General features: G+C 44.4%; 1 protein-coding gene across 4 annotated transcripts in view; it reads left to right on the top strand.

Annotated features, from left to right (window-relative positions):
* Positions 1–23,947, top strand: part of LOC139374910 (catenin alpha-2) — a 677,819-nt gene that overhangs the window by 601,838 nt on the left and 52,034 nt on the right. For all 4 annotated transcript variants that reach the window (XM_071116130.1, XM_071116133.1, XM_071116132.1 and 1 more), the window contains 5 exons: positions 1,327–1,419; positions 4,655–4,811; positions 6,494–6,694; positions 19,721–19,872; positions 23,156–23,269. In XM_071116130.1, the coding sequence (XP_070972231.1) occupies positions 1,327–1,419; positions 4,655–4,811; positions 6,494–6,694; positions 19,721–19,872; positions 23,156–23,269 (717 nt within the window). The remainder of the gene's footprint in view (positions 1–1,326; positions 1,420–4,654; positions 4,812–6,493; positions 6,695–19,720; positions 19,873–23,155; positions 23,270–23,947) is intronic.

The following is a 23,947-nucleotide window of genomic DNA, read 5'->3' on the forward strand; positions in this document are numbered from 1 at the left end:
CCTCGGCAAAATGGCCGCCGCTCTTTTGCCAATTAACGCAGAGTTCTCCATGTACCCTTCAGACATTTCCGGGTAATTATGTTTTGTAAAGCAGCCATTGGATTAATTTAGTACAGTCTCTCACCCTGCCACCATCTTAACAGTAGTGCTGCCAGCAGAGTAGAAGTAGAAACAAAGCTGGTCGACCTGTTATTTCTATTGCCCAATCTCTCTCTCTTATTATTTTTCACTTTCTTTTTTCTTTCTCAGAAAAATATTACACTTGAGATAGTCCAGTGGAAAATGAACACTCTTAGAGAAAAGGTACCTATAGCAGTCTCTATAGCAGAACCCTTTTTGGTTCTAGGTACAAGCCTCTTTGGTTCCATGTTGAGCCCTCTGTGGAAAGGGTACTACATGGAACCCAAAAGGGTTCTATTTGGAACCAAAAGGGTTCTCCAATGAGGACAGCCGAAGAACCCTTTTAGGTTCTAGACAGCACCTTTCATTCTAAGAGCGTATGCGATCTGAATAATAATTTTAAAAAACAGTGATTCTTCCAGAAATGAGAGAGAGAGGGAAAGAGTAAAGGGTGGTAGAGGAGTGGAGAGCAGCGGAGGGGGTTTGCCACTCACAAGGATTAATTTAGTACAGTCTCCTCACCCTGCCACCATCTTAACAGCAGTGCTGTCAGCACAGTAGGACAGAAGAAAGCTGGTCTTTCTATTCTCCAATCTCTCGCTTTCTTTTTCTCAGTTTCTTTATGTCTCCCTCTTTCTCAGAAAAATATGCCCTTGAGATGGAAATGGAAAACTCACATTATAGTCCATATGTGATCTAAATAATTCAAATATTTTTGGTAAATTATAGAGCAACGAAGAGAGAGGGGGGGGCACACTCACCAGGTCTCAACACAGGGGAATAACAAATACCAATCAAACAGATGAGCAAGCCTAAACCCCGGTACATATTTTGCCCCAACATTTCCTTGACTAGCCAAGCATTAAATCCCCTGCCGCCGGGAACAGATAGCTACAGACACGAGTTAAGGCTGTGGTGGAGACAGTCTCCTTCAGGAGTCACTATCTGCACACATTACAAGAGGTAAAGCAGTGCGAGCGTTAGTGGGGGAAATTGTGCTGGGTTTCGGGTGAGCGCTAAACAGACCACCGCTCATGGTAATAACAAGGGTACGTGCATCGTGGGGGAGAAATAACATGATTTAAAAGCCTGTCGTCGTCCTGAAAGACCCATTGAAGAACTTAGCCTCGTCGGACGTTTGTTACCGTCTAATGAACATGCCAAAAACAGCAGCTAAGTCTTTGTGTCCTCTCTCTCTTGTTACAGGTGGCTAACCTGGCCTGCTCCATCTCCAACAACGAGGAGGGTGTGAAGCTGGTGCGCATGGCCGCCACCCAGATCGACAGCCTCTGCCCACAGGTAGGCATCCCCTCACTGGGTGTCCTGGATCCTGTTTAGTAGAGAGGAAATGCGCTTTTGAGAATGAGTGAAACGGGGGGAGGGTGACCTACCTGAACCAATTGGAATTGGTGTTTTGCCCCGTTGCAAAATGGGATTGTGACGGTGCGCCCTACTGAACACGACCCTGGTATTAGCACCACCCGTTGGAGGTACCCGGCTCAGCTCTCTTACATTTATTTTAGAGTTGTTTTTTTTAAACACACTGTATTATTTGGTTGCCATGCCATTGCATTGGGAAGTGCCATTGAATAGAGAGTAAGCATATGTTATTAAATATCTCTCTGAATCACTATACTCTAAAAGCAACGTTTTAACAATGATTAAAGAAAGCCCACACAGTAATGGTACATGGTGAGGAAGACAGAGTAGTAAAACTCTAGTACGCAACTTTGCCGGCAGGCAGCGTCCTTCATCTTAGTACTGTGTGTGTCTGTGTGGGTAAAACTAATGTCCAAGGGAACACAGAGAGAGAGAGAGGGGGCAGAGGGAGAGAGGGCAGAGAGAGAGAAAAAGAGAGGAGGAGAGAAAGGGGGAGCGCAGAGTGAGAGGAGGAGAGAAAGGGGGAGCACAGAGTGAGAGGAGGAGAGAAAGGGGCAGCGCAGAGTGAGAGGAGGAGAGAAAGTGGGAGCGCAGAGTGAGAGGAGGAGAGAAAGGGGGAGCGCAGAGTGAGAGCAGGAGAGAGGGAAGGGTATAGGAGAGAGATACAGATGGAAGCTCTAGCCTCCCGGAGCGGGCTTCCTCTGGATGTCTAATAGAGGAGTAGGTGGCAATCGATACGTTGTTTCCAAGGTTAAGGTTCGGGGCATTTTCACAGGGGACCCTGCGCTCACTAATGGAAGTGAAGAAAGGAGAGGAAGGAGGGATTGAGGGAAGGGGCAGTTCTTAACATTCAAGGTGCTAGCCTCTCGAAGACTCACACGGGGCCCGACAAGCAGCCACATTGCACCCACCGAGACCCACTTTTTGATAAACTGACCTCCACTGAGTCAAGGCTAGCATTAGAAAACTTTGGAAGGGGATTGCAAGTTTTAAGTTGCCAGCTGTCGCTTTTCTTTGGCAACGGCGCAACATAGAGAAAGCGCAGAGCAATAGAGGATAAGTGACTCAAAGAAAGAAAAAAGAAAGGTGGGGGGGCAAAATAGATGGTCGTTTTGACATTTTGAAAAAGCCCTGTCGAGGGCCAAGAGGCCGACACGTGAGCTTGAATGAGAAACGTGATACGAGCAAGAGCGAGTTTTGTCTTTTTCTTTTAACCAATCACATTATTCCCACGCACATGCAATAAGATGACTCAGGTGTGTGAGTGCTTTTTTGAAATTTTTGTGTTTTGACAGGAGGTCGGTTTGACAAGAGGGTGTTATTAAAGACGAAAGAGAACAGGGAATAGAACTAAAAAAAAGGAGGGTTACGTAAGATGAGTGTGTGTGTAAGTTTAGTGTATTAGATGACCGGCTTTGCTTGATGCCAGGAATCATTAGTGGCTGTCAAACCCTGATCCCAGATCAGACTCTTTTAGGCTAATTGAGCAAAAAGTAGAAACTGTAAAAGCAAATGGGTTCAATTCACTTTTTTTGCATTTATTTCAACCGTGTTTTTTCCTTATTTAAACCGATATTAAATGGTAGAAAGATGCATGGAACATAGTGGGAAGGCCAGTGGGTCCAGGATTCAATCTCACACAGGCAGGGATTGCAGATGTGCTTAGGGGCCACGTCCTTAACCGCTCAACCTACCCCAGGCATATTTAAAAAATATATTTATTTTTTTTACCTTGTTTTCCAAGCTTTAACAAGCTAATGGACTTCTTTTTTTTTAAACGTTCTGGATGAATTGATAGCACCATACGTATGTAGAAAACAAGGCAAAACTTTTGTTACAAATGTTAAATATCAGGGCCTCCTGAGTGGCACAGCGGTCTAAGGCACTGCATCGCCGTACTAGAGGCGTTACGACAGACCCAGGTTCATTCCCGGGCTGCGCCACAACCGGCTGTGGCCAGGAGTCCCATGAGAATGGTGCACAATTGGTCCAGTGCTGTCTGGGTTAGGGAAGGGTTTGGACGAGGGGGCTTTACTTGATTCTTTGGGCCGGGGGTCTCAGTGATGGGACAAGATCGAAATTGGCGAGACATTTTTTTTAAAGAAGGTGGTGGGGGAAGTTGTGGTTGTCTCACCTAGCTACCTTAAGATGAATGCACTTGTGAGTCGCTCTGGATAAGAGCGTCTGCTAAATGACTTAAATATTTTTAAAATACAATCTTAATTGGTTTAGTCAGTCATACATGCCTACAGTAGTAATGGCACCCTGCCAATTGCTTTACCACTCGTTGTTGAATAAACATGAACATATGAACTGGATATTATCCATGTAATGGACACTTGCAGGGCTGGAACAGTGTCTATCTGGTAGATCATTAGTTCTCATTCCTGGGATTAACAACGGTTTGTCTCCTACGAAGACGTCCAGTTTCCCAAACGAGCTGTTCAATCTGCTGGAAATGTACCCAGAGAACAACCCCCCATCACCCATTACAAAATGGCATCTTGACAAAACGACATAAACAAAACCAATGCGTGGATTGCTGTTTTACCTAGTCTGTAGACTATAGACTGCACAATGGGTAATGGCGGTCATGTCATTTTCAATGTGGGTGTACTGTCCCTTTAATGTGCTTAAGGAAACCGACTGCAGAAAGGGAAGTCCACTGTGCTGTAGCCTACTGTACCCGCGGATGTGGTCCATTTCACATCCTCCCCTCTATCTAGCGGGTGAACCGAGGCTCGTGCAAGGCTTCTTACTTACTTAATTACTCTAATGTGTATAGCAAGGGCGTTAATCGTCGAAGTACAGTCCTGGTCGTGGCCTCGAGCTAGTCGTATTTCCTTAGGAGGCACTTCAGTCTTTTAATCTAGGTAAAGGGTTTGAAGTCAGGAGTCTTGGAGAGTTACAAGGTCATAATCCAGCCCAGCAATAACATACCTGATTCCACGTGACATGGTCTTCAGTCTGGAAAGGAGAACGTTTATAGGATTGTCTTCATTAGACGTGTTAGTGCTGGGCTAGAGTAAAACCCTGCACGGCCTGTACTGTATGCACTCCAGGACTGGATTTGGAGATCCCCTTAATTGTGGTGGTCCTACACACACACACACACACACACCTTTTCTCTCAACCTTCACTCTCTACCACCCAGGTGATCAACGCGGCCCTCACCCTGGCTGCTCGGCCCCAGAGCAAGGTTGCCCAGGACAACATGGACGTGTTCAAGGACCAATGGGAGAAGCAGGTGCGCATCCTCACCGAGGCCGTCGACGATATCACTTCTGTGGATGACTTCCTGTCCGTGTCAGGTATGGAATTGGGAAAGATTAGAAAATACTGTACAATGTTGTACACTGTTAAAAGGAAGTGCTTTTTAACACTAAAACTAGTTAGTGTAGAGGAGGCTGGTGGGAGGATCTATAGGAGGACGGGTAGATTGTAATGACTGGAATGGAATAAATGGAACGGTATCAAACATATGGAAACCACGTTTGATTCTGTTCCAATAATTCCCTTCCAGCCATTCCAATTAGCTGTCCTCCTATAGCTTCTTCCACCAGCCTCCACTGCCACCAACATATAGTCTCTCGGATTCTAACTGTTTATTGTATAATAGTTCTTGACACCTGGGGCCCGTATGTATCAAATGTCTCAGAGTCGGAGGGTTGATTTAAGAATCCGTTTGACCTTTTCCGTTTAAAATGAAAAAGATCACATGGACAGGCGGGGCCTGATCCTGGATCAGCACTCGTCCTCTGGGACGCTTGATACATAAAGCCCGAGATGATAAAGTAGAATATGTGTGTGTGTACCGTGTATAGGTAAGTGCAGTGTTTTTCCACCATTTATCCGACATGGTTTCTGCTCCCATTTAGAGAAAGGAGAAAGCTTTCTTGTCGATACCGGCACGGTATCTAATGATGATGACTGTGATCTAATTGAATACAGATTACCATGATTATTAAGTGATTTAGTCATTAGGAGATACAACGGTTGAACACAATATTCTCTGCTTTTACAGGATTTAAGCTTTGTAGGCCATAATGGGTAAGGGGCTATTGACGCAGTTCCAGGACAAAAACGCGCTTTCCCAGGGAAGTTAGCGGTTGTTTAGGGATCATTCCAAATGGCACCGAATTCCCTATATACAGTAGTGCACTACTTTTGGCCATGTGGGGGAGGCGGGGGGGGGGGGGACAACACCCTCACGGCGGACAACCTTGATGGGGTCACCCACTCACTATGTTACTTTGATGGCGCTTGTTAATAATGCTACAGTAGTCTGGGTAACAGAGGCGACGAATACAGGTTCCTGGTTCAAAATGACTCACTTTCAACAGAGGGGAATACACATACACACACATGCTGACACACACATACAGTATGCTGATGCACACACACACACACACACACACAGAGATGCGAGCACTCACACACACGTGAGCATACACGTTCACACACGCAGTACAGGTCACCGTTATGGTAGCATTGTTTCCCAAACTCGGTCCTCACGAACAACATGGGGTGCTTGTTTGGTTTTTGCCCTAATAATCAACTAATCATACAGCTTTGGTTATTTGAATCAGCTGTGTCGTGTTAGGGCAAAACAAAAACAAAAACCTGCACCCATTGGGGTCCTGATGACCGAGTTTGGGAAACTCTGCGGTGGAGTCTTTTGAAGGACTACCAACTCATTCTGCAACTGTCTATATTGTCGTCCACAAGGACTCTTGTCAATGAAAGGGTTAGAAGGATTGTATTATCAAACAGCAGTTGACCCTCAAGTTACCCATCCATGAAGCATGTTTGTGCCTAATGAACACCAAACTGACCCCCCCCCACCGCGCCTCTCGCTCTCTCTCTCTCCCATTCTCTCTTGCTTTCCTTCTCCTTTCGCTCTTTCTACTACTCCCTCTCTGTCTCTACCTCCCTTTCTCTCCTTATCTTTCTTTCTCTCTCTCCCTCCCGCCCCTTTATCTCTACCCCACAGAAAACCACATTCTGGAGGACGTGAACAAGTGCGTGATTGCCCTGCAGGAAGGCGACGTGGACACCCTGGACCGCACGGCGGGCGCCATCAGGGGTCGGGCGGCCCGCGTCGTTCACATCATCAATGCGGAGATGGAGAACTACGAGCCAGGTGTTTACACCGAGCGCGTTCTGGAGTCTATCAAGCTGCTGTCTGAGACCGGTGAGTTGGTCGTAGTGTACGCACACACGCACGCATGCGCGTTGTACGTACGTATATGGCTCCTCAGCGGAGGAAGGAGAGGACCACCCTCCTCAGTGAATTTCATAAAAATAAAATTGTAAAACAATGATAATGTTTCCTTTTTCGATAAAACTATACTGAATATATTAACGTCACCAAATAATTGATTGAAACACACTGTTTTGCAATGAAGGTCTACAGTAGCCTCAACAGCACTGTAGGGTAGCACCATGGTGTAGCCGGTAGACAGGTATCTCCCGTCCTCCTCTTGGTACATTGACTTCAGTACAAATACCTAGGAGGCTCTTGATTCTCACCCACTTCCATAGGCTTGCACAGTAATTTTGACCATTTCCAGAGGATGTCGTCCAACCTACCAGAACTCTTGCAGCATGAACTGATATGTTGTCCACCCAATCAAAGGATCAGAGAATGAATGTGGTAGTGAAAGCATAAGCTACAGCTAGCTAGCACTGCAGTGTATACAATGTGTTGAGTAGTTGACTCAATGAGAATGACAATAGTTGAACAGTTTTCAATATGGAAGCAAATGAAATGGCGATAAAAACTCTTGTTTGCAACTGTTGGAATAATGATTACACCGTAGATAAACTAGATGCAGGCAAGAGTGTGCAAGGCGTTATTGAATGTGTCACTGTCTGTCCTTGTGTCTCTGTCTGTCATCAAACAAATAAATTCTCGACTTGTGTTCACCTGCGTTGTAAAATGTCATTCATAGGCTAGGTTGTGGCAACCTCATGATGGGTATAGGGAAAATGTGAGTATCATGTAGTTAGTTACTTGGCGAATGGAATATGAATGACAGTCATCCAACACGCTGTAATAGAAATAAGGCCATGCTCATGATAAAATGCTCATGATAAAAAAATATATCAGCTGTAGGTAGGCTACTGAGCTTGTCTGATGCTTTAAGCACTGCGATTAAAAATGAAGACATACAAATTACTAAAGAGGGAGCCAGAGATCAATATAGCCTAACCAGAAGAAGAAAAAAAAAATCTTCCCGCTGCTGCTGGTCTTCGCAGATTCAGCCTTTAAGCTCCTGAAGTTGCCGATAATAGGCTACACCAGCGGTCGGCAGCCTTTTACATTTGGAGTTCAAATATCGTACCATTTCTACTGATCATATGCACATTTTCATGGAACAGTTTCATTTAATTCATAATAAAGTCTTGTCGTGTGGTTAATCAAAATTATATCAAATTATACAAATCTAAAAGTAACATCTATTGCCATTGCCAATCTGTAAAAATACCCTACATAAAGCCAACAAATAAAAACATTGCAGCCTGCAGGCAGAAAATATCCTGAGAAAAATAAACATCTTATAAATCACATTGGCTACGCATGGCCTGTCTGCAAGGAACTTGTAACAGTGTATCAACTATTAACTAGGTTTGGGGAAAGCTGGGTGCTAGCAAACTTGCAACATTGTATAAAATATTCTGTCCCTCAGTTTCCCACACCAGTGAACTCCAGACAGACAGACACAGCTGTAGGCTATTTGTGCAAGTAATCAGGTAGGCCTTTTTTATGATGTTTCCACCAGATCAGAGCATGACATTTATTTCCTCCTTTGATGCTGAGTTATTAGTAAAAGGGAGAGAGCTGGAAAGATTTTTCAAATAGGCTACGTTGAGGCACTAGTGTCATTCTCAATGGATGTAAAAACAGACTTTGTTTACTTGCTGTTTGAGGCGAAGATAAAAATGACTTTGAGAAGCTCCACAGTGACGGTGAGTTAAGACAATCAGAAACAGTACCACATATCCAAACGGGCACATTTATAAGCCTACATTTGCGTGCAAACCAGGGAGCCTAGGCCTACTTCTATGTGTAATTAGGTGCGTATCCTTACTCAAGATTGACAGGAGTGCTCCAAACAAAAGACGATGAACAAATTGGAATGAAATAAACCAAAACTTGTATAGCCTAGGTTGTGCCCTCTGCAAACGACGTGTCCACTCCTACAATGGCAGAGTGTAATAATAATATATTGAATGCATTAACAGAAATTAGCGTAACCTCAAAAAACATTGGAGATGAGAAATGATGGTAATTAACGGTAAATGTACTACTGGTGACACTGGTGTGCCATCCCCGTTGGCCTCCGCAATGGATTAGTCCACTCAGACAAGCGTGAGTCAGACAATGTGGCCACATTTTTTTAAAAAGTATATTTGCCACTGCTCAACTAAAAAAATCTTGGTCGACCAACAACCTATCGACCAAACAATCGTCCAGTCGACTAAATGAGGTCAGCCCTATTGAAGAGGAATGAAAAAGAAACTAGTGGACACCATGGGAACATGGAATCTGACTAAGCCAAACTGTTTGATAGAGTTCTTCACACACATGAGGACTGATAAGTGGCCTACACTCACAGCTATAGATGTTTTGTGTCTAGTTGATTGGATTTGATGCGGTATAAATAATGTCAACATACAGTATATATCCTATATTCCATCCTCTTTATGTATTTTCCCTCATATGTACATTCCGCTGGGTATGTAGCTGAAATCCATAGACTTACGTTCTGCTGAAATGTAGGGAGGGGAGGAAGAGAGGGAGAAAGGGAGAGGATGGAGAGAAGGGAGAGGAGGATGGAGAGAGGGGAGAGGAGGACGGCGAAAGGGAGAGGATGGAGAGGCGGATGGGGAGAGGGAGAGGATGGAGAGAGAATAATGGGGGGAGGACAATGAAGAGGGGAGAGGAGGATGGAGAGGAAGATAGAGAGAGGGGGATGGATAAAGTTCACCAGGGATCAATAGAGGTGTTTTATGGTGCAGATCAGACGTGCATGGCAGCATTTAACAAACACCACCGCCACTAAAACACAAGGAGGGGAGGAACAAGCAACAAAACAGCCCTCCGTCAAAGAGAAATATAGTTAGGACGAATAAGACCCCAGTCAAAGTAAGTTCCAACCTCCCTCCCCCTCGCCTTCTACATTTCAATTAGCAGCATCAATTGAGCATGCAACCGCAACTAGACCCCATGAAGGTTAATGTGCGACACATCTCCTCCTTTGACTGAGCTGGCGTTCGCTAACTAATGCTTTTGAACAGTTCAAAACTCGACATTCCCATGCTTTTTTCTTTGCTCTTTTTTTCTCTACCTTAAATAAAAGGAGCGAGGCAGGCAGTTTATATTAATTTCACTGAAGGCAGGAGGGGGACAGGGGAAGAGTGGCTCCTACATGAGTGTGGTTTGACTCTCATTAGCCTGTAATAACCTCTGATAAGGGAAGAACACATCCTTATGAATTTATATCATTAGTCATCCAGTCTTTTTTTAGGCAGCCCCCAAAGTGACTTTGTGGGGAGTTGTAGTACCGTATAGTATCTCCCAGACAGGCACTAATCCTGTTGGCCGGAGATGTGAACATGTACTCTTCACTGTACTGTACTGTAATGTACTGATTTACTTACTGTACTGTACTACTTTACTTACTGTACTGTACTACTTTACTTACTGTACTGTACTACTTTACTTACTGTACTATACTACTTTACTGTACTACTTTACGTACTGTAATATACCACTTTACTGTACTACTTTACTTACTGTACTATACTACTTTACTGTACTACTTTACTTACTATGCTAATTTACTTACTGTGCTATACTACTTTACTGTACTACTTTACTTACTGTACTACTTTACTTACTGTGCTATACTACTTTACTGTACTACTTTACTTACTATAATACTTTACTGTACTACTTGACTTACTATACTACTGTACGTACTTTAATACTTCACTTACTGCACTACTTTACTTACTGTACTACTTTACTGTACTACTTTACTTACTATACTAATGTACTTACTTTACTACTTCACTTACTGTACTACTTTACTTACTGTACTACTTTACTGTACTACTTTACTTACTATACTACTGTACTTACTTTACTACTTCACTTACTGTACTACTTTACTTACTGTACTACTTTACTTACTGTACTATCCTACTTTACTATACTATTTTACTTACTGTACTGTACTACTTTATTTATTGTTCTACTTTACTTGCTGTATAATACTACTTTACTTACTGTATTATACTACTTTACTGTACTGTACTACTTGACTTACTGTACTGTACTACTTTACTTAATTTACTACTTTACTTACTGTATAATACTACTTTACTTACTGTACTATACTACTTTACTGTACTGTACTACTTTACTTACTGTGCTGTACTACTTTACTTACTCTACTACTTTACTTACTGTACTATACTACTTTACTGTACTACTTTACTTACTGTACTGTACTACTTTACTTACTGTACCTTACTGTACTACTTTACTTACTGTACTGTACTACTTTACTTACTGTACTTTACTGTACTACTTTACTTACTGTACTTGAATACAATGTCTTGTCTTACGGATCAGTAACCGTGATTCATATATTTTTGCAAAAGCATCACAATGTGATGCACAATGTGATGCTTGTACACTGATACAAGGCTTTGCTGTGCAGTACTGTACTGTAATGTACTGTTCTGTGGTGTAGTGTCGATGGATTCAACAGGGACGATTCATTTGAACCTAGTCAACACCATGGAGTTAACTGAGAATTTATTGAAATTATAAGAATAAACCCTAATTGAAAATGATGGGCGTTTTCTCCCAATTCATAAACTCAGTTTCCAACTAAACTGAGTTGACATAGGTTGGTTGGTGTCAGTTCTAGCAACAGTTTCATAGTCATATTCAGAACGTAGGCCCACGGGGATGGTTTCCCATTCACAGATTAATCCTAGTCCTGATTTAAAAGTACTTTCAATGGTGAATCTCCAGATACCATGATTTCTATTCCAGGACTAGGCTTAGTTTTTGTCAGGAAGCCAGGCCATAGATTACTCTATTCTATGTGTGTAAACAGCAGGGCTAGCCTAGCACAGCACATCTGGGCAGATGGCACCGTGTGTAACTTGTTTAATGCTTGTTTGTGACTTATCGCCTCTGGCGGCGAGGGGCACTCGAGTAATGCTGATGGTCTCTTTCATTATCCCGGCAGAGGGGAAATAAACAGAGCGACAATGGATTTCCCACCCTGCTAAAATGACTTGTAATGGGAAAGATGGAGGAGAGGAACGATGGCGGGATGGGGCTGCCAGGGTGAGGAAGGAGGAATGGGGTCGGGTTTGATACTCATCTCTAGGGGTGGACTAGCCTCGTGCTACCACACTGAGCTTGTGAGCTTGCATAGATAGTGAAACCTATGTTATGTAACCTCGCAAGACCAGTGTGCTAGGACGAGGCTAGGGTTGGACCACAGGTAATACCTTCCGCCAACATCAATTTGTTTAATCTTATTTTTTTGGCATTTTCTTCATATTTTGACTTCCAAGGCTAAGAATAAATTAAGTGTTGTCCTTGGATACCCTTAAAAGTGCATAAGTGTGAGCATGCTAATTGAACAGTTTGCTACTCTGCAGTGTATCCTTGATTTAATCAATCCAGGCATAGCTTGTTGGAACAAACTTGTTGTGTTTATTTCCTGACTCCAAAAGATCCCACTCCTGGTCTGAAAGCATACAAGGAAATAGAACCCGCCACGTATGGAGTCGTCAAGCGTTGGGCCAGTAACCGAAGGCCGCAAGTTGGAATCCACGAGCCGGCAAGTTGAAAAAAAATCCCCCGTTCTGCCCTTGAGCAAGGCAGTTAAACCCCAACAACAACTGCTCTCCGGGTGCCGTGACGTGGATGACCGATTAAGGCAGCCCCCCACACCTCTCTGATTCAGAGGGGTTGGGTTAAATGCGGAATACATATTTCGGTTGAATGCATTCAGTTGTGCAACTGACTAGGTATCCCCCTTTCCCTGTTCCACTGCAACACCTGGAATGCATCCCAAATGGTACCATTTTCCTATAAAGTGCATTACTTTCGACCAGAGCCCTATGTGCCATGGTCAAAAGTAGTTCACTATGAAGTGAATAGGGACGTAAGTCATTTGGGATGCAAGCCTACTGTCATTGGAAGGCCCTGTCCACCTGACTGTACACGTCCACTGCAGTGTGTGTCTTCAACATGGAGGAGACACGTACACGGCAACAGACTAATCTCTACTTTAGGTGGCTCTGTGGCATGTTTTGGCCTGGGGCCTGCTCTGTCTGAGGCTACATTGGTGCCTCCTGAAAGCTGGCGGAGAGATAGTGAGACGTGGAGGTGGAGAGGGAACAAGAAAAACAGATGACATTTGGATGAGAGGAGAGGATGGAGTCGGTGGCGGAGAAGTGAACAGGTGGCTTCATGGACTGCTGTTGCCTGTGTAAACTGCAGCCAGCATTCTGGGGTGTACTGTAGGACTGCCATCAAGTTAGAGTGTCCGTCAGAGAGGCCTGCCCAAGTGTGTGTGTGCTTATTGTGTATTTGTGTTTACCTGTGTGCCTATGCATCTCTGTGCACTCGTGCAAGCCTATTAGTGTGTGCTCAACCTCAACGCCAGATACTGTCACCCCCCCCCCTTCCTCAACAACGAACACAGTCAGATTTATAGCTTGGGGTAGTACATGCAGTCTGTCTGGGTAAACACACACTCCATTCCACTCATGCACTTTTTATGGTGAATCTCCAAAGAACAATTTCCAGGACTAGGCTTAATCTTGGTCCAGGAAGCCAGGCCATAGGTTCCTCTGTTCTGTTCTGTTCTGTGTGTAAACAACGGGGCTAGCCTAGCCTATCACAGCTGGCCCCGATGGCACTGTGTGTGACTTGTTTAATGCTTGTTTGTGACTTATCGCCTCCGGCGGCGAGGGGCACTCGAGTAATGCTGATGGTCTCTTTCATTATCCCGGCAGAGGGGAAATAAACAGAGCGACAATGGATTTCCCACCCTGCTAAAATGACTTGTAATGGGAAAGATGGAGGAGAGGAACGATGGCGGGACGGGGCTGCCAGGGTGAGGACGGAGGAATGGGGTCGGGTTTGATACTCATCTCTAGGGGTGGATTAGCCTCGTGCTACCACACTGAGCTTGCATAGATAGTGAAACCTATTTTATATAACCTTGCAAGATCAGTGTGCTAGGACGAGACTAAGAGTGGACCACAGGTAATACTTTCCGCCTCTATCCATTTGTTTACTCTGATGTTTAGCCTTTTCTTCTTCTTTTTACTTCCAAGGCTAAGAATAAATCAAGTTTCGTCCTTGGTTGACCCGGTATCCTTAAAATTGCATAAGTGTGAAGCATGCGAATTGGACAGTTTGCTACCGCCGCGGTGCATCGTGATTTTAGGCCGAGATTAAATCAGATCGAGGGTTAACCGGCGATAGCCGACACCCGCGTAGCTGATGTTGTGGCAGTGTCGGAGGTGTTACTGCGTTGGAGCTGTCGAATCGGTAAGCAGCTCTTGATCATTGTCAGGAAGCCCACACCCGTCCCAGTTCAGAACGAGAAAGTGTAGGCTACAAAATAATGGCGGTTTCGATCAGCCTCATCTATGTGTCGATCACATCTCACATTCTAGTGTTCAAACTTGTACACACAAGGCTGCATTGGATTTCATTTTAATGCGACGCCATGCAGCCAAAGGCAATGTCCGCTTAAGGTATAATGCCGGGAGCCACTTTTGGATTTCCCAGCTCGAACGCAGTTCCACATCCGACACCGCGATAACAACCGCTTTGCGGATGCCGGTTAAAGTGGTTCTGATTGAATTGAGCCCTTAATCAATCTGGGCTTAGCACGTTGGATCACACTATTTGTGTTCATTCCCTGATTTCAAAGGATCTCACTCCCTGTCTAAAAGCATACAAGGAAATAGAAGTCGCCACATATGGAGTTGTCAAACCACTGACTGTTCCACTGCAACACCTGGAATGTGTCCAAAATGGCATCCTATTCCTATATAGTGCACTACTGTTAACCATGGGCCCTGGTCAAAAGGAGTAAACAAAAAGAAAATTGGGCACCGTTCGTGACATAAGCTTGCTGTAATTGGAAGGCCCTGTCCACCTGACTGCACATGTCCACTGCAGTGTGACAGCGGGGACACACACACACACACACACACACACACACACACACACACACACGCACACACACATGCAAACACACATGCAAACACATACGGCAACAGACTAATCTCTACTTTAGGTGGCATTGTGGCATGTTTTGGCCTGGGGCCTGCTCTGTCAGAGGCTAAATTGGTGCCTCCTGAAATCTGGTGGAGAGACAGTGAGACGTGGAGGTGAAGAGGGGAAAAGAAAAACGGATATAAAATGGATGAGAGGAGAGCGAGAGGAGAGGAGCCAGTGGAGGAGGACTGAACAGGTGGTGTCCTGGGCCAGTGTTGCACTTTGTGTAAACTAAAGCCAGGTGTGTGTGGTGTGTGTTTGTGTTTGTTGTAGGACTGCCAGCTAGTTAGTGTGTCCATCAGCTTCTGACCTGCCTGGCTGAGGTCTTCCAGAGAAGCCAGCCCAAGTCTAGGTGTGTCTGCGTGCATGTGCATATTCATGCTTGCCTGTGTGTCTCTATGCGTATGTGTTTGTGTGAGCTTTTGTGCCTATGCATCTCTGTGTGCTCCCCTTTGACAGGTGTCAAATGGTCAAGCTGTCCAACATGCTCTGCTTATTACAAGTGTCTCACCTTTGACCCCTGTCACGTATTGGCCCAGATAGATTTATAGTTTGGGATAGTACAGGCAGTCGGGCTGGGCACATACATATGTGCCGCCACCGTGCACAAACACACATACACACACACACACACACACACAGAAAGACACACACACACACACACACAGAAAGACACACACACACACACACACACACACACACACACACACACACACACACACACACACACATAGAAAGACACACACACACACACACAGAAAGACACGGACACAGACACACAACACACACACAGACACACACACACACACATAGAAAGACACTCACACACACACAGGCAGACTGCACAACTCTATTAAGCTGAGCAATAGATTCCTGACAGACATTCTACTTCACACACACAGACCTGGGGATTGAGGCTTGTCCTTGAAGGAGGGGGTGTAAATCAATAGCCTCATAGGAAAGGGGTTATCTCTCTCTCTCTCTCTCTCTCTCTCTCTCTCTGTATTTCTCCTCTCTCTCTCCACCTGCATTTAAACTAATCTTCAGCCCCAGAATGTTTTATTTATTTTTAAACTTGATCATTAAGGTTTTTCCCAGAGAAGGTAGATTAAAAAGCTGATATATGGCCTAGTGTTGGGCCAATAACCGAAAGGTCGATGGTTCGAATCTCCGAGCCAACTAGGTGAAAAGTCTGTCGATGTGCTCTTAACCAAGGCACTTAATCCTCATTTTTCCTGTAGTCGCCCTGGGTGATAGCGTCTGCTAAATGACTAAAATGTCATCAATTCCCTGGTTTTCCAGAAATCTTGGTTGGATGATTCTAGATTTCCCTGCTGATTCTGGGAATCTTCCAACCGGGATTTCAGGGGAAAACCAGGGAATTTATTGAAAGATCGCAACCCTAGTCATTACGCATGTTGCTGGAAATTGAATTTCCTCAAGGTTTGGTCATGCATGTCTACAATATGGGAGAGTAATTACTCACACACACACACACACACACACACACACACACACACACACACACACACACACACACACTAAAAGTAATGTCATATTGTATTGAATGGCAGAGAGGCCATTCAAGGGGGAGGGGGAGAAAGAAAGAGCGAGAGGAGGTGAGAAGCTTCTTCAGCAGCAGTGGGTGGGTGGTATCGAATAAAAGCTGACTAGTGTATTGGAGTAGGAATCAGCAGTATAAGATGTACAGCGAGGTGAGACAGTTTAGCTGAGGTTGGGGCGAACTAGACCGCCCAGAGAGAGACTTGTAGGAAGAAGTCTCAGCAGCAGCTAAATCAAAAGGGTGTGTGTGTGTGTGTGTGTGTGTGTGTGTGTGTGTGTGTGTGTGTGTGTGTGTGTGTGTGTGTGTGTGTGTGTGTGTGTGTGTGTGTGTGTACTTGTATGCGTGCATGTTTCTGATGGAGAGAGAGCGGTGGGTGGGGGCTGGAGATACTTCCGGTCAGACTTGGCAATGCACTCCCTCACTCCATTTCCTCCCTCTGTTCCCTCCCTCCCTTCCCTCCCTCCCTTCCGAGAGGCGAAAACACAAATCACAGTGACGGCTCCGGTTTGAAGGTTAATGGTACGCTCTGCGATTTACAGCCGTTTTGTTTGTTTGTTGCGGAAGTGGGAAGTGTTTTTTGTTTTCCTATGAGGAGTCTATTATGTCACAATGCGAGCAGAGCTGTCCCTGTGTGATCTTAGGCCTCAAGGATGTCTTTGTTGGCTGCGTGGTGCCACAAAGAACTTTACCAAATATTTAAGCATTCACTTCATTCATTGTACTTTCATGACTTCTCTCTTGATTATATAGTTGGGTTTAGGAAGAGGGAGAAACGTGGTCACGTCTAATTCCCTTTATCATTTCTCAGCCGGAATGAGTGAAATTGCTCCATTACCATCAGCAACATTCCTCATTAAGCGTCTCGGAGAACATTTATTTAAAAACCCTAGCCCTGCACAAAATTCCCAATAGCCTATTTTACGCTTATCCAGTAAGTGGATTAAACTGAAATTTAAAAATAAACTAAAATAACTTGAGAGAAGAAAAATTAAAACAGTTTTTGGAGCACCTTTTATGTTTGTTGTGTAATAACCAGCCCCATTGTTTTTAATACATACGTTTGTGTATTTTTTCTTATTTACCTTTCTGGCTTAAGCTTCTAATTGATTTTCGCCACTTCACGGTGAACAGAGAAGAGAGAGAGAAAGAGAGTAGAATTCCAATAATATCACACAGCGTGTTTGTCGGGGGCATATCCACTAGCACATTAAATCTTTGTTATTGTTGTCGTTTTTTTCCCCTCCTCCATTAATTGTTTTCACCCTCCCTTCCAGCATTCTCATTAGACGTGCATCTTCTTCTTCTTCTTCTTCACCAGTGATCCGGAGCCCAAATTCAACCCCCTCTCCAATTCCATCCCTCTGATTGTATTTGTTTTATCATGCCTCTCTGAAATGTATTTCAACAGCCGCTCAGAGAATATTATGTCAGGTTTTTTGTATTTTCTATATGCATCAGAAGCTTTTTGCGAGTGCCTCTCGTCTTGTTGTACTGGCCCCCTTTTCTCCTCTGGAATGGGACGACGGCTCAGTGTAGACAGATAATGAGTACAAGCTGTAGACCGAGGCGCTTGCTGCTGAATCGGAAATTGTGAAGGCGGCACGACATCCACACGGATCGGGTACTCTGTGTGTGTGTGTCTGCGTGCATGTGATTTTGTGTGTGTGTGTGTGCTGTGCGTGTGTCCCCGGTGTCCACTTGACAGTGAAAATTGGAACAGGCCGGCTCTAATCATGGCTCAATTCAATAACACAAGACTGGGTCAAACAAGGTCATGTCAATCCACCTAAATATTGTTTTGTTCTCTCAGTTTGTTCTCTCAGTCAGGTAGTTTAACCGTAACCCATTGATTTAGCTGTTACTGCTCAAGCAGAACCACAGCATTAAAACAATTATTAAAGGCCCAGTGCAGTCAAAAACACGCTTTCCTATGAGGTTGGAAAAATACTGTTGAGATTGTGAAAATTATGATAATGGTCTTTTAGTGTAGGAGCTGTTTGAAAAGCCTGTTTTGGTGCGATGGAGCTTTGGCCTGTCTGTTGACATCACCAAGTGGTAAATTAGTTAATAGACCAATAGGAAAGAGAGTTCCAAACCTTTATGCCAATAACAGCTAGTTTTCCGTTTTCCCCTCCCCACTCAGACCACTTCCAGACAGTCCTAGCAAAATTCTTGCTTGAGAAATTGCTCTTAGCTAAGAAGCTATTTTAGTTTATTTTTGACCATTTTAATTCAAAACATCACAGTATGAGTTCTTACCCAGAAAGTATTTGATATTGAGATAAAAATGGCTGCATTGGACCTTTAAACATTGCCTGCATCAGATCATCACGAGTCATCTGAAGATGATTATGTAGCTGTCCCATTCAACATGAATATATTTGGCACGGTTGCCCTGGCGTTTACTCAAATTCAACACCCCTTCTGTGAACGCACAAAGAACATACAGATGCTCCGTTGGCAACGCTTGCCAAACTAATATTCCCGCTAAATGCCAGTCATTGTTTTTGTCGGAGTAAGCTACTTTTTGTTTTGCAGCCTTTTGTTTTGGCAATGAATTTTCAGCCTGTTAACTTGAGTGGCTGTCAACCATAGCTAGCGCCTTAGCATGCTAAAACTGACACACTAATAGGTGAATGGCTGCCAACCAAAGCTAGCATATTAGCAGCCTAGCACTCACGCAGTGAGCTTTCCGCCGCCCGGGTAGTGTAGCTAAGGTGAAACGGCTAATTGGCGTGCAAAGGGCGCTCGGGCACCCCATCCCTGTGGTGCCAGATTTCTGGTGACATCTCGTCTTTTTTAGATTGACAGAGTCTGGGACCCCCGCTTCAGAAGATGTGTTTGACACGCAGAGTGTGTGTCCTTGGTTTGAGAATAGAACACACACACACACGTTGTCTTACATTGACACACACACATGTCTCTTGTGGTATTCCACCTCTCTCAAATCAATGTGCCCGTCCCCCCAGGGGGAAAGAAACATTTGAGGGATGTTTTTTTTAAACATTTTTCTTGTTTTTCACCTTTGTTTATCCTTATCTCTCTTTCTCTCTCTCTCTCTCTCTCTTGCTCTCTCTGTCTGTTTCACACACACACACACACACACACACACACACACACACACACACACACACACACACACACACACACACACAGAGAGAGGAAGGCACACGGTGAAACATTCTAGTAGGACATGTTGCCTAAAATGTTTAAATAAATTAAGTGAGTGCACCTGAGTCAAGTAAGTTCTGGTTGCCATTCTCATTGTTCTTTATTTCTCACCCTTTTCCTCCCTCTCTCTCTATCCCTTCTTCCAGTCATGCCCCGTTTCGCTGAACAGGTGGAGGTGGCCATTGAGGCGCTGAGCACAAACCCCCCACAGCCCTTTGAGGAGAACGAGTTCATCGACGCGTCCCGCCTGGTCTACGACGGCGTGCGTGACATACGGAAAGCCGTTCTTATGATCAGGGTATGTCCACTTCCTCATTTCCTCCTCTCACACTTCTCAAAGCATGCTGGGAACAGACTCCGTACCAAATTACACCGGCTGTTCCCATTATTAGGGCACTACTTTTGACCAGGGCCCATAAAAAGATGTGCACTATATAGGAACATGGGTGCCATCTGAAGACACACTTATTCTCCCATTGACATTGGGATTCACCTTATTTTCTAATTTTCTTTTTCATTATTATCCAATTCCAAGAATGTGCCCTGCGTGAGGTCACATGGAACGTTCATTTTCCCAAGATGTATCACAAACAATCTCCCTGATTTGATGTCAAGGTATGAGAAATTAAATGACATGGAAATTAAATTACAAAGAACTTCACGCTTCATACGAAACCTTATGGTGCAGTGTAACATGACATAAGACTTTAGGGCTGGTAGGAATAGACCACCTCAGTTGCCTTGTGGTTACAGTATCCACCCTGAGATTGCAAGGTTAGGGGTTCAATCCCTGGTCGAGTCATACCAGACTCTAAAAATAGTACCCGATGCCTCTCTGGTTGCCACTCAGCATAAAGGAGATGGATTAGGGGTAAGGCCCTGAGATAGACTAGCTTCCTGGCCAGGGGGGTGCTAAGAAAATCGAATTAGGCTGCTACCCTATGGGCTGTTCTGGCTCTGACAAGACTTGTTTACATATAACATAATACTGTAAGGCTAGTTCCTTGGACTTTGTATTGATGTTACAAAAAAAGCCTATTACGGAGTCATTTTTATAGACTCAGCCATTTATAGACTGTATCCAGTATGGTAAGCCTACTAGATGGTGTTTGTCTAGCATTTGTTTCTCTCTTCTCGTACCCCCCTTCTCCCAACACCACCGTGCAAATTAATTTATTCAATTTTGGACTGCTGGAAAATTTCCCAGTGCAGTGGCGAGAAAAATCTAATTACGGGGAAATAATTTGATGTTGGTAAATCATGTAAAACAGGGGCTTTGAACGGACCAAGACCGACCCACCAGCCTCATAATCTATTTCCAAGTTCAATGACTCTTGGAGACTTGGAGGACTATCTGTGATTTCTCGTCGTCGTGTAGCCTAACTTCCGTAATACAATGTGTCGCCTTTCATATCAAACGTCTGAAGGATGTTTTTGTGGTGTGCCTTTTTGTTTTGTTGCTTCCATGTAAACTGGTGTACATGGATTTCTTTAGAAAATGATTTCTTTAGAACCTGCTGGCAGGGCCTAGTTGTAGCCTACAACAGCAAGGGATTATGGGGGCAATTCCACACGGTGTTAATTTCTGAATTTGAGTATGGTCGGGTGTGTGTGTGTAGAGCGTTAATAAAATAGCATTACAAACACACACACACACACACACACACACACACACACACACACACACACACACACACACACACACACACACTCAAGTACAAACGTCCGAAGACATCTGTTATATGTCGCCTCCAGAAAATGGAACGTGCCACGCAATTCAACTAAAAAAAGGCTTCAATGTTCACACTCATTTCCACACACAAAGGGAGCACATATCCGTTCTTCTGGGAACAAAGGGGAAATGATTAAGCTGCATGCAAGTCAAACCTCACCCAGGATGCGTCCCAAATGGCACCCTATTCCCTTTATAGTGCACTACTTTTGATCAGGGCTCATAGTGCTGTGGTCAAAAGTTGCGCACCCTATAGGGAATGGGCTGCCATCAAATAAAATGCAATTGTATTCCTCACATGCTTTGTAAACAACAGCTGTGGACTAACAGTGAAACGCTTACTTATGGGCCCTTCCCAACAATGCAGAAGAAAAAAAGAATAGAGAAATAATAGAAAAGTAAGACACGTAGTAATGGAAGTAATAATAGATATACAATGAGTAACGATCGGTCAATGGAAACGATGGCGAAAACATTATGTAAACATTTTTTTTTTAAAAAAGGTTCAGATCAGCGCGTAAAAACACACAACATTTGTCAGGAGCTCGTTAAACAATCGCTGTACACTAGCGCCATCTCCCATTCATTTGGAACGCACGCACATCACCATCTTCTCCTCGTCTTCCACTATGTACCACACAAAGAATAGATGTGCAAGATATTGACATTTGTCGGATATAGAGTCTGTTATCCTTCCTGCCTTTGTATCATGTAGACACGCATAACTGTAACTTCTTCATGTGTGGTGGGTTTGCGAGAAATCGGTTTGTCTTCGAGAGAAGCGCCTCCAAAGCTGTTTTCAATAAAATCCAGCTTTTTGGACTAGTGGCCTCTTCAGCTTGTAGAGGAGGTTGTTATGTCTGGAGATGAGGACGGTATAGACGATGTTTACAGTGTTGCCGGGATGATATTGTTGACAAACATTGTTGACAAACAGACAGATGGGCGACTGAGCCACTCATCCCACTCTTCTCTTCAGCTAACTGCCTCCCGATTGGCCCGGGAAGCCGCCCCAGATCCCTGCTCTTAATTGGTCGAACGCATGAACTGATTCGTCCCTGAGTCCTGCCAGTCTAGAACATCTGTCACGTCCCCACCCTGTCTCGCTGTGAGATAGCAGTTAGACACAAGTTGAAGATTGAAGAAGAAAAAACAAAATCACGGAATCTCTTGAGGCCATTTACCCTCCCCGCCCTTTTCCCTTTGTGCCGTTTGATCCCACGATTTCAGCGAGCTTTATGGTGCTCTTATGGTGCGCGGTGTAAACCACCACCGAGACTTCTTCAAAACAATGATGCAAGGGACTTGAAATCAGAGCAAGCGTATCATTTTTTTTTACAAAAAATTATAATAATTCAACACAGGGAGATCTGACTTGCTGCTAATTGTGTGACATCTCCCGCCAGCCGCCCCTCACGTGACGGGAAGGCCTATCTGCACTCAGACTCTGACTAAGAACAGACTCAACCGAGGACGCAGAAGGAGAAGTGTGCGAGGGAGACGTACAGTAGAGGGAGTGTGGAGATAGAGATGTGTCTGAGGACTGATGTATTAAATATCTGTGTCGTGTGACGCTGCAGCTGTTGACCTAATAGACATCATGTTTTATTATCTCTCTCTTTATATCGATCTCTCTTTCTCTCTCTCGCCTACATCTACTATTCTTTCATTTCTCTTCTCATCTCCCACACACACCTTTCCCTTCTCTCCCTAATACTTTCTCCTTCTTTCTCTCTTCTCCCCCCTTTGTCTCCCCCTCTCTAACCCCCTCTCTCTCTCTCTCTCTCTCTATCTCTTTATTTCCCCTCTACACCCCCCCCCCCCCCCCCCCCCACACCATTCTCTGTAGACACCTGAGGAGCTGGAGGATGACTCAGACTTTGAGCAGGAGGACTACGACGCCCGCAGCAGGACCAGTGTCCAGACAGAGGACGACCAGCTCATCGCCGGACAGAGCGCCAGGGTGAGTGGAACTCTAGAACCAGCTCTCAAACCCCACTAGAACCATACACCCGACTCTAGAACCTGCTCTGGCATATTCCATAGCACTCTGCATAGATTATTTAAACATGACTGAGTCGGAAATGGGACCCTGTATAGTGCACTACTTTTGAGTCAAGAGGTGCACTGCGTCGGGAATAGGGTGCCATTTCAGATATGCCCAAGGATACCACTATTTTTTTTCCCAAAGGCCTCTGCTCCAGTCAGTGGGGTGTCCCAATGCTCATAATGTAAAGGTCAACCCAGTCCCTCAATCACTTGTGCACACTATCGTATTGACTCGAACTGTGCTGTGCTGGCTCAGGTATTTTCCTTTCACATTGTCCTTCCCTGCACAGTTCCAGCAACTGGTGGATTCGTAACCAGGTCAGCGCAGTAAATCTAGGCTTGGCTCATTTTAGCTCATGCTCAGTAATGTGAAAAAGGTATCGTTGTAGTGTGTCATATTGCAAGTCGGCCTTCCCTTTCATTACCTAAAGCTCTTGCACCACTTCAGTTTCTCTCATGTTCAACATAATATAAATTCCCAGTGAGTTCTTTGCTGGATAAACGCCATTATTGTATGATTTCAATATCACAGGATTCCATCATACGGTAAACGAAAAGCACATTGAAATGATCACAGCCTAATTTGATTGTT

This window comes from Oncorhynchus clarkii, chromosome 19 (genome assembly GCF_045791955.1).
Source record: "Oncorhynchus clarkii lewisi isolate Uvic-CL-2024 chromosome 19, UVic_Ocla_1.0, whole genome shotgun sequence".
In the NCBI taxonomy this organism is placed as follows: Eukaryota; Metazoa; Chordata; class Actinopteri; order Salmoniformes; family Salmonidae; genus Oncorhynchus; species Oncorhynchus clarkii.